General features: G+C 33.8%; 1 protein-coding gene across 17 annotated transcripts in view; it reads right to left on the bottom strand.

The window, feature by feature from the left end:
- The window catches only part of LOC125683208 (liprin-beta-1-like), a 77,261-nt gene that overhangs the window by 29,271 nt on the left and 32,859 nt on the right, over nt 1-15,131 (bottom strand). For 7 of the 17 annotated variants that reach the window (XM_048924082.2, XM_048924083.2, XM_048924086.2 and 4 more), the window contains exons 1-2: nt 7,865-11,982; nt 108-239 (exon numbers count right to left, since the gene is read on the bottom strand). In XM_048924082.2, coding sequence (XP_048780039.1) covers nt 108-239; nt 7,865-8,500 — 768 coding nt within the window. In that variant the 5' untranslated portion in view covers nt 8,501-11,982. Of the gene's footprint in view, nt 1-107; nt 240-7,864; nt 11,983-12,137; nt 12,191-15,131 lie in introns of those variants that run through there. The other 10 variants (XM_048924087.2, XM_048924089.2, XM_048924088.2 and 7 more) reach the window with 3 other exon arrangements.

Genomic DNA, 15,131 nt, shown 5'->3' with positions numbered 1-15,131 from the left:
AACAGACGACGCACCACGACGGACGCAGACCAATAGCAATAGGTCTCCTGAGTAACTCAGGTGACCTAATGATGTTATCAGGCATTGAAATGCTAGAAATATCTCACCTGAGACAGCCTGAGTCTGTCATCCAGATCCCGTCTGTCCTTATCAGCTGAGGCTAGCTTGATCTTGAGGCTGGAGATTTCGGCCATCAAGTCGAGCTTGTGAGTTTCTAGGGATGTCCTTGTAAGCAATTCCTGTAAAACAGAGTTGAAATTTCCTACTTTTGTTCTAAGTTTTAAGTGTCATTTGTCATAATCCAGGCAGGTATATTTTATCATAATCTATGCACAACTCATTTTTAACTTCTCCAAACCCCACTTTGCATAAACATGTATGTATTTACATCAATTAAATATATGGAAATTAGATAAATTGTTAACACTAATGACATGTTTATCATGTTTATACATGTGTGTAATAGATAATTTTCATTTCAGTGAATGATATCCATACGGTATTACAGAAAATCTTAACTATGCACTTTCAATGAGAATAGAAAAATTAAGAATGAATACCGATAATTCTAATTATAATGCACATGATGCAAGTTTTAAGCATTCAAAAACCAAAAAAATTACCATTATAAAAGAAAATCATTTACAGCTTTAATTACAATGATAAGTACTGTGTCCTTGAATTGAACATACAGGGTTCACGTACATGGAACATCCGACATTTTCTTGACGTATAAAAAATGTCCATGTCTGACTGAGATAATGAGCAGAAACTGAATTGTCTGAAATTTTCTAAGTCCAAGGGGCACAACTCTTTAAACAAGATCGCTACACGTAGCCATGTCCCCCACCGCCGCAAAAAAAGTTGAAGCACAAAAGTCCCATAACTCCTGCAAAATTTGTCAAATCAAAATGACGGCGCAATATAATCAACTACATATGGTGACTAACAATCCTACAAAATTTGAATGAAATCCGGTGAGCGATTTCGGAGGAGTTGCATCCACAAAGTGTTCCTGTAGTGTACTATGTACAAATTCAACAAAGTCCAATAACTCCTATAAAATTTGTCGAATCAAAATGGTAGCACAATATGATCAACTACACATGGTGACTAACAATCCCACAAAATTTGAATGAAATCCGGTGAGCGATTTCGGAGGAGTTGCATCCACAAAGTGTTCCTGTAGTGTACTATGTACAAATTCAACAAAGTCCAATAACTCCTATAAAATTTGTCGAATCAAAATGGTAGCACAATATGATCAACTACACATGGTGACTAACAATCCCACAAAATATTAACAAAATCCATTGAGCGGTTTCGGAGAAGTTGCGTCCACAAAGTGTTTCTATAGTGTAGCATGTACAAATTCAACAAAGTCCCATAACTCCTGTCAAAATTGTCGATTCAAAATGGCAGCGAAATATGATTAATTACACAGTGTGACTAACAATCCTACAAAATATGAACAAAATCTGTTCAGCGGTTTCTAAGGAGTTGCGTTCACAAAGTGAAATGGGACGGATGGACACACGGACGGATGCACGAACACCGGTATTTCTATGTCCCTTTCCGCGTTGCAGTGGGGGACAAAAATTATATTCAACCACAACCAAACAAGAACTTGACCTGGACATTGTCATGATGTATCTATACACCAAATTTTAGTTGAATGTGTGCATCTGTAGCAGAAATAAAGAATGGAAACTCACTGAAGAGAGTAACATCCCTTAATGCCCCAGCCAATTCATGGAGGGGGCATAAAAAACCTGATCAAGATCTTCATGACTTCCACATATATATTTGCTAGACATTACACTACACCTAGTATATACAAGGGCTGTCCAAAAAGTTCATGGACACAATATTTTTCTCTTTATAACAAGCATTCTGGGAGTCTTGCATAAGCAATACATGTCCCCTACCAGCACTCCCATTAATTGACGAATGCAATGTAATGTTGTTTGACCTTGAACTGTGGCCTAAAACATTGGTACCAAGTCATGGTGACTTTACCAGTATCAAATTATAGTTTGATGTTTTGTTGTTCACACAGTTGACACATGTAGTTTCTATCAAGGATGAAATAGTCTTATTAACTCTATAAATTTGAAATTCAATTCATAAACATATAGCATATATCTTAAATGTCACATAGTAAATTTGAGTTTGATAACTATAATCATAAAAACAACCCAGAAAATTTTATACTCAGTAACTGTGTGACATAACATTTGCCTATAGTTTCGATGCAGTTCAAACAGCATCAAATCTGGTCTGGGTCACAGTTTGTGCAAAAAAATATCCGTGGTGGGTGGGGATTATTGTGCATATGCAACACAAAACACACTGATATAACATTCATATCTGCATTTTAATTAAATGTACTTATAAAGGACTTTTGAACCCTGTTTATCTAGCATCTCCATGCTGATTTTGAATACAAGCGATTTCAGTCGGATCACATGAATGCAGAAAATTGAGTACTGTCTACCGACTGATCAGACTTCACCCACTGATTACAAAGAAACTACTCTCATGATTAATTAAAAGATCTTATATATATTTTCATTGATATGTTCCTTTTGAGATTAATGGAAATACAATGTAATTATTTACACAATCAGCAACCAAGTTTCGCTGACTGTCTTTATGCAGATGTCCTACTTTTACAGCCTTCAATCCTGAACCCAATATATATAAAGTAACAATATAAAATTAATTTCCTTTACACCTGTCCATCAAACGTTACAAAATTCAAACTTGATCTGTAGTTCGCCACTCTGAAACTACACTGCAAGTTTCAAATGAATCTTCACAAGCATGGTGGAAAAAAGTCTGGAAAACTAATGGGACTGAGACTGACTGATGGACAGATGGAGAAGAAAGCTATAGTCCCCTTCGGTTTTATAAACATGTAGGGGAATAATAACAACTGTAGCAGTTGAGTGGAATAACAGTTTAATATAGGCCATGAAAATGTAAGTATACAAATATCAAACAATACACAATACTTTAAGTGTCATCAGTATAAATACTTTGTATATATACAAGTCACAAGTGGCATGGCCCAGTCCAACATCAAACCAGACTGATGTGTTCCTGTAATGTTATTGTAATCATAAGTACCCTTTGTTTCTTACCCCTAGTCACCTGCACACACTTTGCTCCTTAGCCATAAATCTAATACACTACGGTAGAAAATCATTTACTGTCATCAGAATATTGAAAACCAAAGATCTGCTAATATCACAAATAAGACACCACTTCTCCCACCTTGAGGTGTTTTATCTCACAATAACATCATAAATACAGGATTTCCTATTTTCATTATATAAAAGCGGTCTAGTACACTTTTTGCAGCATTTCCCTAATCAAGCACACCATCAAGAAAACTATGTCACTTGTAAATTGATGAAGGAAAGCAAAAGTGAGCATGCAAGCTCACATACCCTACGCTCCAACATTGCTTGACAATGCCTCACATATTAAATGAATGGTAATGCTAGTATGAACAAATTAGAATGTGCACTAATCAGGTAGGTTTCACCGAGTTTTCACCTTTTCTAGCCTAGTGGTTCTTGAAAAGAAGTTTTTTAAATGACCCAACCCTAGTTTTAAATTTAACTCCCCTTTAAAGGGAGCATGACTCTTTATAGGATGCTCTGTACCAAGTTTGGATAAAATTGGCTCAGTAGTTCTAGAGAAGTTCAGTAAAGTTTGCAGTTTTACAGACTGGGGGTGATCAGAAAAGTTCACATGAGCTTATAGTTCAGGTAAATTATAATATTGTTGACTGCTCTAAACACTAGTTTTTCAAAACACATCACTTAAAATATGTTGACTATTAATTAAAACCCATTCTTTTCCTTCATTTCTGACCCTTCAGTAATTAGTACTTATATGATCTGCATCATGTTCATTAACTCAATTAATTACACAACCTAGAATATACACAGATATAACAGGCTTTGCAATTACCAAAAATTAGATAAATAACCACACATGTCTGATGTAGCATCATTACAAAAAGGGCAGGTGCTATTCTGTACAACTCCAAAGCAACTGATGGAGTCAAGAGATTAGGTTGAAAATCTATCTACTACAGGGGTATCTGGCAAGAGATCTTTCCTCAGAGGTGATGTAAATACATATTGAGGAGAATGAGTCATACTAAAATCAGACCCCTTTCCCAGGAATTAATCATACACTTTGAAAATTAATGGGAGTTTTTTTTGTGTTTTTTTTTTATGCAACACACACATGCACATGTATATATATATATCTTATTACACTATTTGGTTTTACTAACTTGATAAAAAAAAACCACCAGGGTAGTATTTCAAATTGAAGGAGTTCTATGTGTTATAAAACACTAATACATATGCTTTACTTGATAGACATTCCCAATATTCACACATTATTTAGTTTTCAGTTTCAGAAAATTTCACTAGTAGTACAACAAAAATATCACAAAGCAATATTATTATATCATATCAGTACATTTATATATAATATTCATTATACTCCTGAAGAAGTAAAGATATCGAAGCTTGTCTAGTATATTCAATCGGCTTTGTGATATTTTTATCATACTTGTGTAGATTTTTCTATACTTATTTCTGGATATTATATATACACACACACACACACGCACAAACACACACAGAGTCAAACCTCGTTATCTCTAAGTCGATGGGACCGAGAAAAACTTCATACGATATCTCAGGATTCGAGATATCAAGGGTAAAATACTTTTAAAAAGAATAAATGGTTGGAACTTCCGAATCACTTTGACATATCCCTAGTATTCGAGATACAAGTTCAACTGTGTGTGTCTATATCTCATTCGTGTGGTGCATATCGCTATAAACCATAGCTCTATCAAATGCCCATTGTATATAGCACTTCCGGTCCGAACAACTCGAGATCATGGAATATGCGAATAAAAAGAACATTAAATAATTCTTAAAAAATCTTTTCAACGATATTTATCAAATTTAAAGTATAAACGATATATACTAACTTAAATTTGTTTATTGGTTTATCAAACAAAAGCTAATCGGAAAAATGATCAGAAAAGCGGTACTGTATTTAGGCCAATTATTTTTAAAAAGTAACAGGAAATATTGTGTACAAAAATTGCAAGAGAATAACATTGCACCTACTGATAAAATGCAAGTCATATTTCATAGAAATGTACACACCTAAACTAATCCTCCAAAATTGCGATAAGAAAAGTAGCCAACACTTATTGTCAACAAGGAACCAGTCCAGCCAAGAGACGGCCCAGCAACTCGACCAGCTACAGTAGCAGGTTCTAAGTATTCAACAGGTTACGTCTCTCCTCCCTGGAGCCATTCTAGATCACGTAATGAGTATGTCACAGCATATTTACCATGTTTACTCTGACATCAAAGTGTCTCGATTGTAGGAAGTCCCATTCTCCCCCTCCAATATCCAAGAAAACACGTGAAATTTAAAAATATTGTGCAGTTCTAATAACAAACACTTCGTTCGCTAAAATCACTGTTCGATCTAAATTCAAGTAATACTAGTCCACTGTCATTGATCGATTTCAAAAAGTTGCAGCAATTTAACCAAGACTTTTTCAAGTATACGTCAAAGATGTTACGTCAAACAAAATACATACTCGGTAAAGAGTTTTGAAAGAAATATAATTGTTTAATAAAAAATGATATAATTAAGTACTAGATTTAATTATTTGAATGCCTTTTAAAACAAATTTCATTCACTGGGGTAACTGTATGCTATTCATCGCATTATTATTATTTTTTCGCATCAAAACCTGAACAAGCATGGCTGTTGGTAACGAAGCTTCGGGAATGATTTGATTCAGCCGTTTTGTTGTATTGGGGATCATCTCAAAACTGAAGTGGTATAAAGTGATATTGAGATAACTAGAACACCTATACTTGCATGATTTAATATTTGCTCTATCCAACTCATATTGAAATGGTAATTCATTTGCTTGCCATACACACATATAGGTTCCCATAGAATCTGATGAATGCCAGGATTACATATGCACACTGTAGATGCTCCTATGACTATCAGATGTCCCATTCAAATGATCTATCACTAAGTTCAAATAGTGGTCTGACACGGAAGCAACTCACCAACTTCCAAAACAATTCCAAGATGAAGCCTTAAAATTTACATCAGCCCTATTAAATGCATGTAATTTGGTAGGGTCAATTGATACAAACTTCATCCTAGTATTAAGTTGATTAGGTCTAGAAACCTAATGAGCACATGACATGTTAAATGTATGGGGAATTACTGACATTTGTGGTAGAACCTCAATAACAGATCCCCTTCTATAACTCAATCAATTCCTTGTTATTTTACTAATAACAATCAATGGGACCACCAGTAAAATGAATGCTTGTTTTTCAGGTTTGTAATTAAAAGGGTAATTTGGCATAATCATAGCATGCTAGAAGTATATTACTGCCTGCCAGAAGAATGGTTTTTAGAAAAACCTACAAAGTTTGTGCAATGCAAAGAATTCTATATCTTCAAATATTTCTTCTTTTCTGAATTCTACAAATGCTGATATTTCCTCTATTATATGCACCAACAAGGAAGTATCATGTAATTTTGATATTAGTTGAATTACTATTAAAAGTATTGTGACATTTAAAATCACAAGTTCATTTACAGTTTACATGAAATCTCTTGCATCAAAAGACTGAATACAGGAACTACAATATCCATATGAACAAGCCTGATTATAGTGCTGAAAATAATTTGGAATTTTCTCTCCAGAACACTTTGTAAACAATACTGTAACTCCAATAGAAAAATGCAAGACATATATACTGAGTAAAAGGGGGGAATTAATGGATCACTCTTATCCAGTTCAATGTCCATTATGGTATGATAAATCTACCGGGTAAAAATTTCAAATTAACAATCATTAGAACATGATGGTTAATTAATGGTGGGTAATCTACATCTCCCCCATCTCTCTCTGTTTTTTTCCCCTTCCCTTTCCCTTCATTCTCCTGTTTACTTTGACCACTCCACATTAATATACAATGTATATCCAATAAGCATTGTTTATGATACAATGTCAACAATTCAAATTAATGTTTGATGAGAATTAGGCCCCCCTTTCTGAACCCCCAGGGTAACTGACCAGAGACACTAAACACAAACTGTATGCTTTATCCTCCTGATGAATCTCTTTCCTGAAGCAACACACACCCCATTTATGTTTGTTAGTTTTTTTTCTACCACATTAAGGAGATTTGTAGCACTATAACAGAAATGAGGGCCATTAGCAACAGTGATGTTGATCAGAAGCCAATTCTGTTTTATGCCTGATCAAAGGTTTGCCCCTGCTGACAGTTATTGTTTGGGGGAATCCAGATGAAAAAGGAGCTGATAAATATGTCATTTCAATATACTTCATCTACGGATGTTACATTTCCCAAACAATGGAAGCTGCCCTGGGGCCCTTGTTACCGGAGACTGTTCTATAACTTTTTGGTGTCTGATTTGAAAATCACATTAGCACTCACCAATCACCAACTGTACATCGGATCTTGGCAGTAAGAAAAAATTCTAGACTATACATGTATTAATTGGTATACTAATATGATTTTGTTTGAAAATACACCTTACGTTCAAATAGCACACAACGGCATAATACGTGCATTATACTAAATTAGAACGTTAAGTTCATTGACCAACAGTACACAGCATTAAACATAAAAATCAGAACATCAGATACAGCAGCTGCACAGATAACATTTAGAAAGTAATACCTGTAAACTGCATATTCTATCCTGAATTTAATCTACATTCATCATGAATTTTATTCAGTACTTACTACTAATTCCTGGACGCGATTCTCCCATAGCACATTATAACCACAAACGCTCGCAGGACGATGGCCGTTTCTTTGACCTAGCCTACTGCTTCGACCATCATCATCACCCAATTGTAACTTCTGGTACGACTCCGACTCCTCCACACTACTGGCCAACAGTTTACTCAAGTCCCTGTCCTCACTCCTTCTATGTCTCAAGCTACGTTTTCTGTAAGCCGTGGTCTGTCTTGGGCCACCACTGCTAGCAGATGAAAGAGAATCATCCGACTCAATCCCAGGACTTTTTTCTGGACTACTTGATGTATATGCAAACTTGGGATCTCTTAGCCGCAGATGACTGTCATGGCTGCCAAGCAGAGCAGTCCTTGACCCATGAGATAATCTCCTATGACTGTCAAAGTCATTCACAAATCTCAACTCGGGATGATCAGAATTAGAGAGACCATGATGCCAACTCCTACTGAAAACCGATTGTCCCTGTGACTCATCATTCTGACTGGACGACATTGAGTTTGTCGTGGAAATGGCCTTATTCCCATGGCAGTGGTCAGCATAGTTGACATCCTCACATTTTCTGTCTTCTGAATTTGCAATCCTTGATGTCTGCTTATGCATGCTCTTGTCAATGCAATACATGCAACAGGTCTGAATCCCAAGTATGTCACATGGCCATGTCTGGGTAATGAAGATCTTGTGAAATTGATTCTTGTTTCACACAAGGGATACACAAGTTAAATGTTCATAGTTGTGATCAGATCCTTCAAACCTATATTGACTGTTGAATTCAACGTGATGGTTGAATTTAACTTGAAAACAGCGTCCTTATTGATTGTAGTATATAACCTAACACTTTGAGTATTAAAAAGTAAAAAATTCATGAAATTGAATAAATATGATACATAACAGCTGCTTTTATCATCCTTCCAAGAATTATAAATTCAATGCACTCCTTTCTAGAGAATTAATATAAATTGAAATTTCACTAATCCTTCAAAAATGATTTTTTTTCCCCTTATTCAGAGGATCACAAGAATTCTTACTTCAAGAATAGGAAAGCTGTCAAAATCTTTAACATATTAATATCTCATCCTACACAAAAACAGATGGATCCTTTTATCACTCAAAGATGTCCTCTTAATTATTTCCTGATGATGAGATTCCAAAGAAAGAATCCAAAGTTAAAAATAAAAAAAATCACAGCGTCTGAGCAAGAACACCACTGATAAAGTAGCAGTTAGAATGCAAGCTGGCAGAACAGTCAGGATAACTAAGGTTTTTAGTGTGACTAGCCTGAAAGATAAGCTTCCTCCTGGGATTTCAGCACTGCAAAGTCATTGGCTATAACATGAATACACACCTACATCACTCACATACAAAAGGACTCCAGCTCTGAGGGAGACCCCATGCAATTCGGTGCCATATCAAATGTTCACCAATAACATCTGTTTCTTCATGATGATCAGGATAGTACACCAAGCAGTTATCATTCAGACTCCGTATTTACATCATGTCCTTGGATATCTAATCTTCAGGCCTTCCTCCAGTATATAATATAATTTTTTCACTCTCCTATTTCCTTCTGCATCATTACATAGCATATTTCATAGGTTACTTTTTCCAGGTATTGGTGTATTTAAGCTATACAAGTCTCAGGCATTAGCCCATATAGATTTATCATTTCCTGTAGGAATCAAAGAATCCAATTGTTCTTAAGATCTAACCATTCAGTATTCACTTTGACAATCAGATTTTAAAGAATTTTATATTTGGTGGAAGTATAAATCTTTCAGAGGACTTTCATTCACCCAATGTAAATTAGCACACACAATAAATAAGTTGGAAGTAATCTGAGTGTTTCTTCAAACCCATGAGAATTTATAATCAAGCTAATTAATCAAATTCCCATCAGAGAGGTATTTCTAAAACATATTTCAACCTTCAGCAAAACTAAGACCACAAGTCAGGGTACATGCAACTGTCTAGAAATATTGTTTTACAAGATGGGGGAGCCCTAAGTTTCAACATTATAAGTGAAAAGTCAATTTTTCATGCAAGTTTAATGAGTTTCTGATATAAAAATAGAACGCCCAGATGAACAGCACTGGGATTTGATCCTAGGAGATGTGTTTATTTGTGGAAAGCACATTCATGCTTTCTGGAGATTTACCACTAATAGAGAGAAGAATTTTGAATCTTTTTATCAATCATTATCTTGTTTCCTGTTTCATGAACACCCAAAGTAATCCCAAGTTAAGGCTAATAAGATAAACAACACAGAGATTTGTTTTGCAAAACATCCTCCAATTACAAATTTACTCTCATACATTTACAAAATATCTTTTAGAAATTGTAAATTAAAGCACTTGTACAGAAAGATTTTTTTCTACACGGGCATTACATGTGAACCCTACTAAGTTTTTACAATAATGTGTTTTCTCACAAAATCTAACAATCTGAATGAGTCACAGTGACCTCACAATGTAGATTATCAAAAGGTGCATGAAACATTAACATTTCGATGAAAGCATCTTTACCCAACACTGCTTTTTCTCAAAGGGTTTTGCTATGAGTGCGAGTAACAATTATTGTCACTTCTTTTGATTGAAAATCATATTCTTGAAATCATCAAAACACATACATCAAAAACCAAGGTTTCTAGATAACTTTTACATATAAGTCTGTCTATGTAAAATAAAGTCCATATGTCATCATCTTTGTCTATGTTATGCTTTACACTTTACAACGGATACCAATTTTTGGTACTTGTTTGAAAATGGTTAGTATATATGTAGGTTTACTAAATTATGAAACTTTGTCTTTGGCAAAATTATAAGAAAGAGATTTGGATTCTTGTAAGCCCCATATTTCCAATGACTGCTTAATAATTTTTGTTTTGTTTTTTTGGTTGAAAATTTCTTTGGTATGTCTGCAAAAGTACAAATCTAAAATTAATTTAAAAAAAAAAAAAAAGTTTATTTTTGAAGGGGAAAAACAAAATCATTCTTCTGTGTTTCATTCATGTGTGGCCATCAATGAACCCCAGTGGAACACATCAGGGATCCCAGATGTCAGATCCCTGTGTCCAAAGCACTGCTACCAAATGAGAAACACTAACAAATTGGGCTGGTGTTGAGATCTTGGTTTAGGTTCATTGTTATTTTCGTGTGCAGATATTTGGCAGGTGTTTTATGCCCCCAACCAAAAATAACACACCAAGCTAGTCAGTGCAATGTGTAACACAGATCATCGGATTACTTGTGCACATCTCATCGTCATCAACACAAATTAGACTTATTATTTATGCATCTTTTGTATCAAGTACCTTATATCTTTCTGAACTACATAGCAAATAGTATTGGTAAACTCTGATCCAGATTATTCATTATTGGCAATGAGCACTATACCTGTACAAACAGATTTGCATTTTGTCAATCCATAGAAATCCATCATTATTTGCAGACGCACAGTTGTGGGAGGAATGTCAAATTTGATTAGCAAACACATTAATTTCATCAAAGATGGCTTTAATATAGAAATATAACCTGCCCCTCCGTCACTTCAAATTACCTCATCCTTTTCATTTTCCCCAAGGCATGGACAAATTTCAAAGCATCAAAGACAGTAGGAAAACAAAACATGTAAAGATCACCAAAATGTTTGCTAAATGTGAGTCTTCCTCAATAAAAAGACTTAGCTGTATCATACATCTTTGTTAACTTTCAGTTTTGGAAAACTGCCCACAAATTGAGTGTGCAAACCAGTAAAGAATGAGCTACTGTGCACTCACTGACAATTCATTGTCTGTCTCTCACCAACACTAGGTACATGTCGGTATCGATCACTAATGATTATATCAGGCACAGAGATGTACTGTTGCATGGAAGTCAAAGACAGGATAAGATGGCTCTGATTTTGATAATCTAGCTGGCATGTACATTAATAAATGGTATTCTTTTTAACTAACTAAATTAAATAGTGGAAATTTCTAATGCAACAGCATTCATTTTGGATGTTGCCTTCTTCTAAATGTTTTCAGTAAGTTGAGTTTCACAATCTAATAGATTCATAACTTGATCCTTGTCAGGATTTGAAGGTGCATGTACACTCTGTGATTAAAAAATATCAAGCCACACACATGAATGCACAAACTGTTATGTAATTCAAGATAAATAAATCAGAAAAAATTTCAACATTATCTTATAAGGCTGAATAAGCTACTGTCCTTCAGAGATATCAAAATTATACTTAGATTTTATAAAGCCACAATACTTACAGAAATTGACAAACCTTCCATTTTGATGTTTAAAGGAAAGTAAAACTAAAAAAACAAACACTAGTAAAGGAAGTTATCCCATGTACAACTATATTCATCCCGAGGACAGTGTAGAGTATGGTAATCTAATTGTCTCCCCTTTGTCCCTGCATTGTAAAGATAAGGTCCTCAGGTATTTTTATAACCATCTAACATATTAAATAAACATGTCATCTATGTTCAATATCTCATTAGTACCCATTTAATTTCTTACTGTAACAGTGAATGTTTAAATAATTTGTAATCATCACTGGGTTGGAAATTAAAATCAAATAATAATGAGCAGGGCAACATGCATTATTTGTTTGGTTTCATGAAGGACAACTGAATACAGTTAAAACAGGATGCCCTCATATCAGACAGTCTTACGGCATGGTTCCTGCATTTGTTTTCCACATTGTCGGTCAAAGCACTTTCCATAACGTCTTCATTTTATAGGAACAATCTGTCCTGACCACAGTCTATATGATTAAGTACATGTTGTCCTTTAAAATTTTCACTAGTCTCTGAAGAGAACTACTTTACATGTTTACTTGTTAAATTTTGCATCATCCATTTAAAAATGTTACTTCTGGTATTTCTTTACACCATATTCTTTCTTCGTTTATCATAATAAAAATTCATATCTCTCTTGGCTGTTTTATTCATTTACTTATTTATTAAATGTGTTTATCAAATATCTGTACAAAGAGAGATAATTCACTGTTTTCAAACTAAATGTAAGCACTCTGCATAGATGGCATCCATCAACTGCTCAAAAGATAAATTACTTATAAAACAGTATCAAATCAAGAATTTTCCATCTTTATGATCTTTCTCTTTAAAAGACTTTGTTTTCTTGCCATTAATATATCAGTACATAACCATTTTAAAATTTCCCTAGATACTTCACGTCTAAGATACTTAACATACAAGATACTTCTGATCACATCTACTTGGCCATAAAACCTCTTAACAACAGTGAGAGTGCACCACAGTAGGATTTATATCAAGATTTAGTGTGCAATATGTTTTTCATCAATTTAAAAGATAACTACTGTAAAAAATATGAATCAATAATTTAAAATGTCCACTCTCTCCTGTATATTTCCTTCTTTATAAACTGTCTTACTGTTATGCCCTCTGGGCCCAAAATTGGAATAAACTTATCTTATCTTATCTATAGTCTAAGAAAATACCAAAGGAGAGCGATGTTTGTAACATGTACAACGTAAGGAATTGTTGTAGTATAATCTCCTACGTTTCAAGATATCATTGAAAAACAAATAAAAATTGAGCTCAAAAGTTGAGGTTTTAATTTTCCAAGAATATCTCGAAACCAAGAGGATTATTTTTCACAGTGTTCGAAATTAACCATAGACTGATAGACCAAGTCTATGTCAAATGACACTGGTCTATGCCAATTGTAATTGAGATAGACCAAATTGTTTATGCTGATTTTCTAGATTTAAAGGGACTGATTCACGATTTTCCCCAAAATTTTATTTTTCACTTTTAATGATCCAAATCTACTATTTAACATGTTTAAAATGTTTCACATAAAAATTAAGGTTATACATTATCACAGAAGCTCATTTTAGAGAATTCATTATTTGTTTGTAAACAAAGATTGCGGTATGTTATTGTTTACGAAATTTTCAAAAGAAATGGATATCGATCTAAGCTTATTATATCTTTCACATTTCAAGTATTTTTTGTGTAAAATGTGTCATCTAAAAGTTAAATTTTGTGACTATGCAGAATTAAGATGCTATATATAACAAATTCAATATTTCACCATGTTGTTCATATACATAAAAAGACTCGAGTCTTTGTTTAAATAACAAAGATTTAAGTGTGGAATATTGCTTTTATTCTTGCATTCAGAAGGTTAACATTTTGGTTGTCAATATTAAATGAGTTATACTTTTAATGTTTAACATCAAAAATAAAAAATATTTTGTTCAAAAATCGTGAACCAGTCCCTTTAAAGCAGTTAAGTTATCCCAAAGGACCCAGCATGGTCAGTCCATGTTTGATAATTTTCATGAAGAAAGGAAGATATTGTTATGGAAATGGAAAGAAAATATGTTTTCTAAGTATTTTAGAAGTAAAGGAAATGTTATAAATTTGTGGTATTTTCTTTCAATGTTGCGGTCTATGCCAATTCGATGAGGTCTATGTCATCTTGTTTTGGCATAGACCTGAGGTCTATTCCAAGTTTTAAACCAATTTCGAACACTGTTTTCAATATGAAATTTCTGAGATACCAGCTCTTCTGTGTTGGAGATACATGTAATGATGTTTAAAATAATTCTATAAACTGATTGGGTGGGTATACAGGTATTGTAGACTGGTTATGTAATCTGACTGAAGTGACTGTAGATGACACCAAATGTTGTTATAAAAGCGTGAATTTTGTAAATCATTCAACCAGTGGTATATATTAAACTAACTGTATCAAGAAGAAATGTTTGAATTTGGCCATTGAATTAAATACTGTAAACCAATTTTAATTTGCAACGACTTAATTTTGCAATTTACCAGCGATAAACTGGTTTGTGGCGACTGATTTTCATGATGGAGATCATCTTTCAAAACAAATACAAGAACCATAAAACACTGGTTCGTGGCAATAAATATTTGCACGATCTTCGTTAAAATTTCTCACACATGAATAAATGTTATTTTACTTCACACCACACAAGTTTCAACAAAGGGAAACAATTATAGGGCAACTCGGAAATTGCGGATTATAGTATGACATACATAAAATCATAGTTTAATTGTTCTGAATTAAATTTTCCCACTTCAGACACAAGTGTGTTACTGTCAGGGCATAAATACTATTAAATAGTTAATTTGTTGCAACTCTTTAAAATTTAAAAACAGAAATTTACAATTTTATTCAATATAGCATTATGCATATGATAAAATTATAATTGCATGTACCTTCAATTTTAAATTAGGAATTTC

This window comes from Ostrea edulis, chromosome 6 (assembly GCF_947568905.1).
Source record: "Ostrea edulis chromosome 6, xbOstEdul1.1, whole genome shotgun sequence".
Classification (NCBI taxonomy): domain Eukaryota; kingdom Metazoa; phylum Mollusca; class Bivalvia; order Ostreida; family Ostreidae; genus Ostrea; species Ostrea edulis.
Note: the sequence above shows the minus strand (reverse complement) of the source record. Positions and strands in the feature narration are given on the sequence as shown.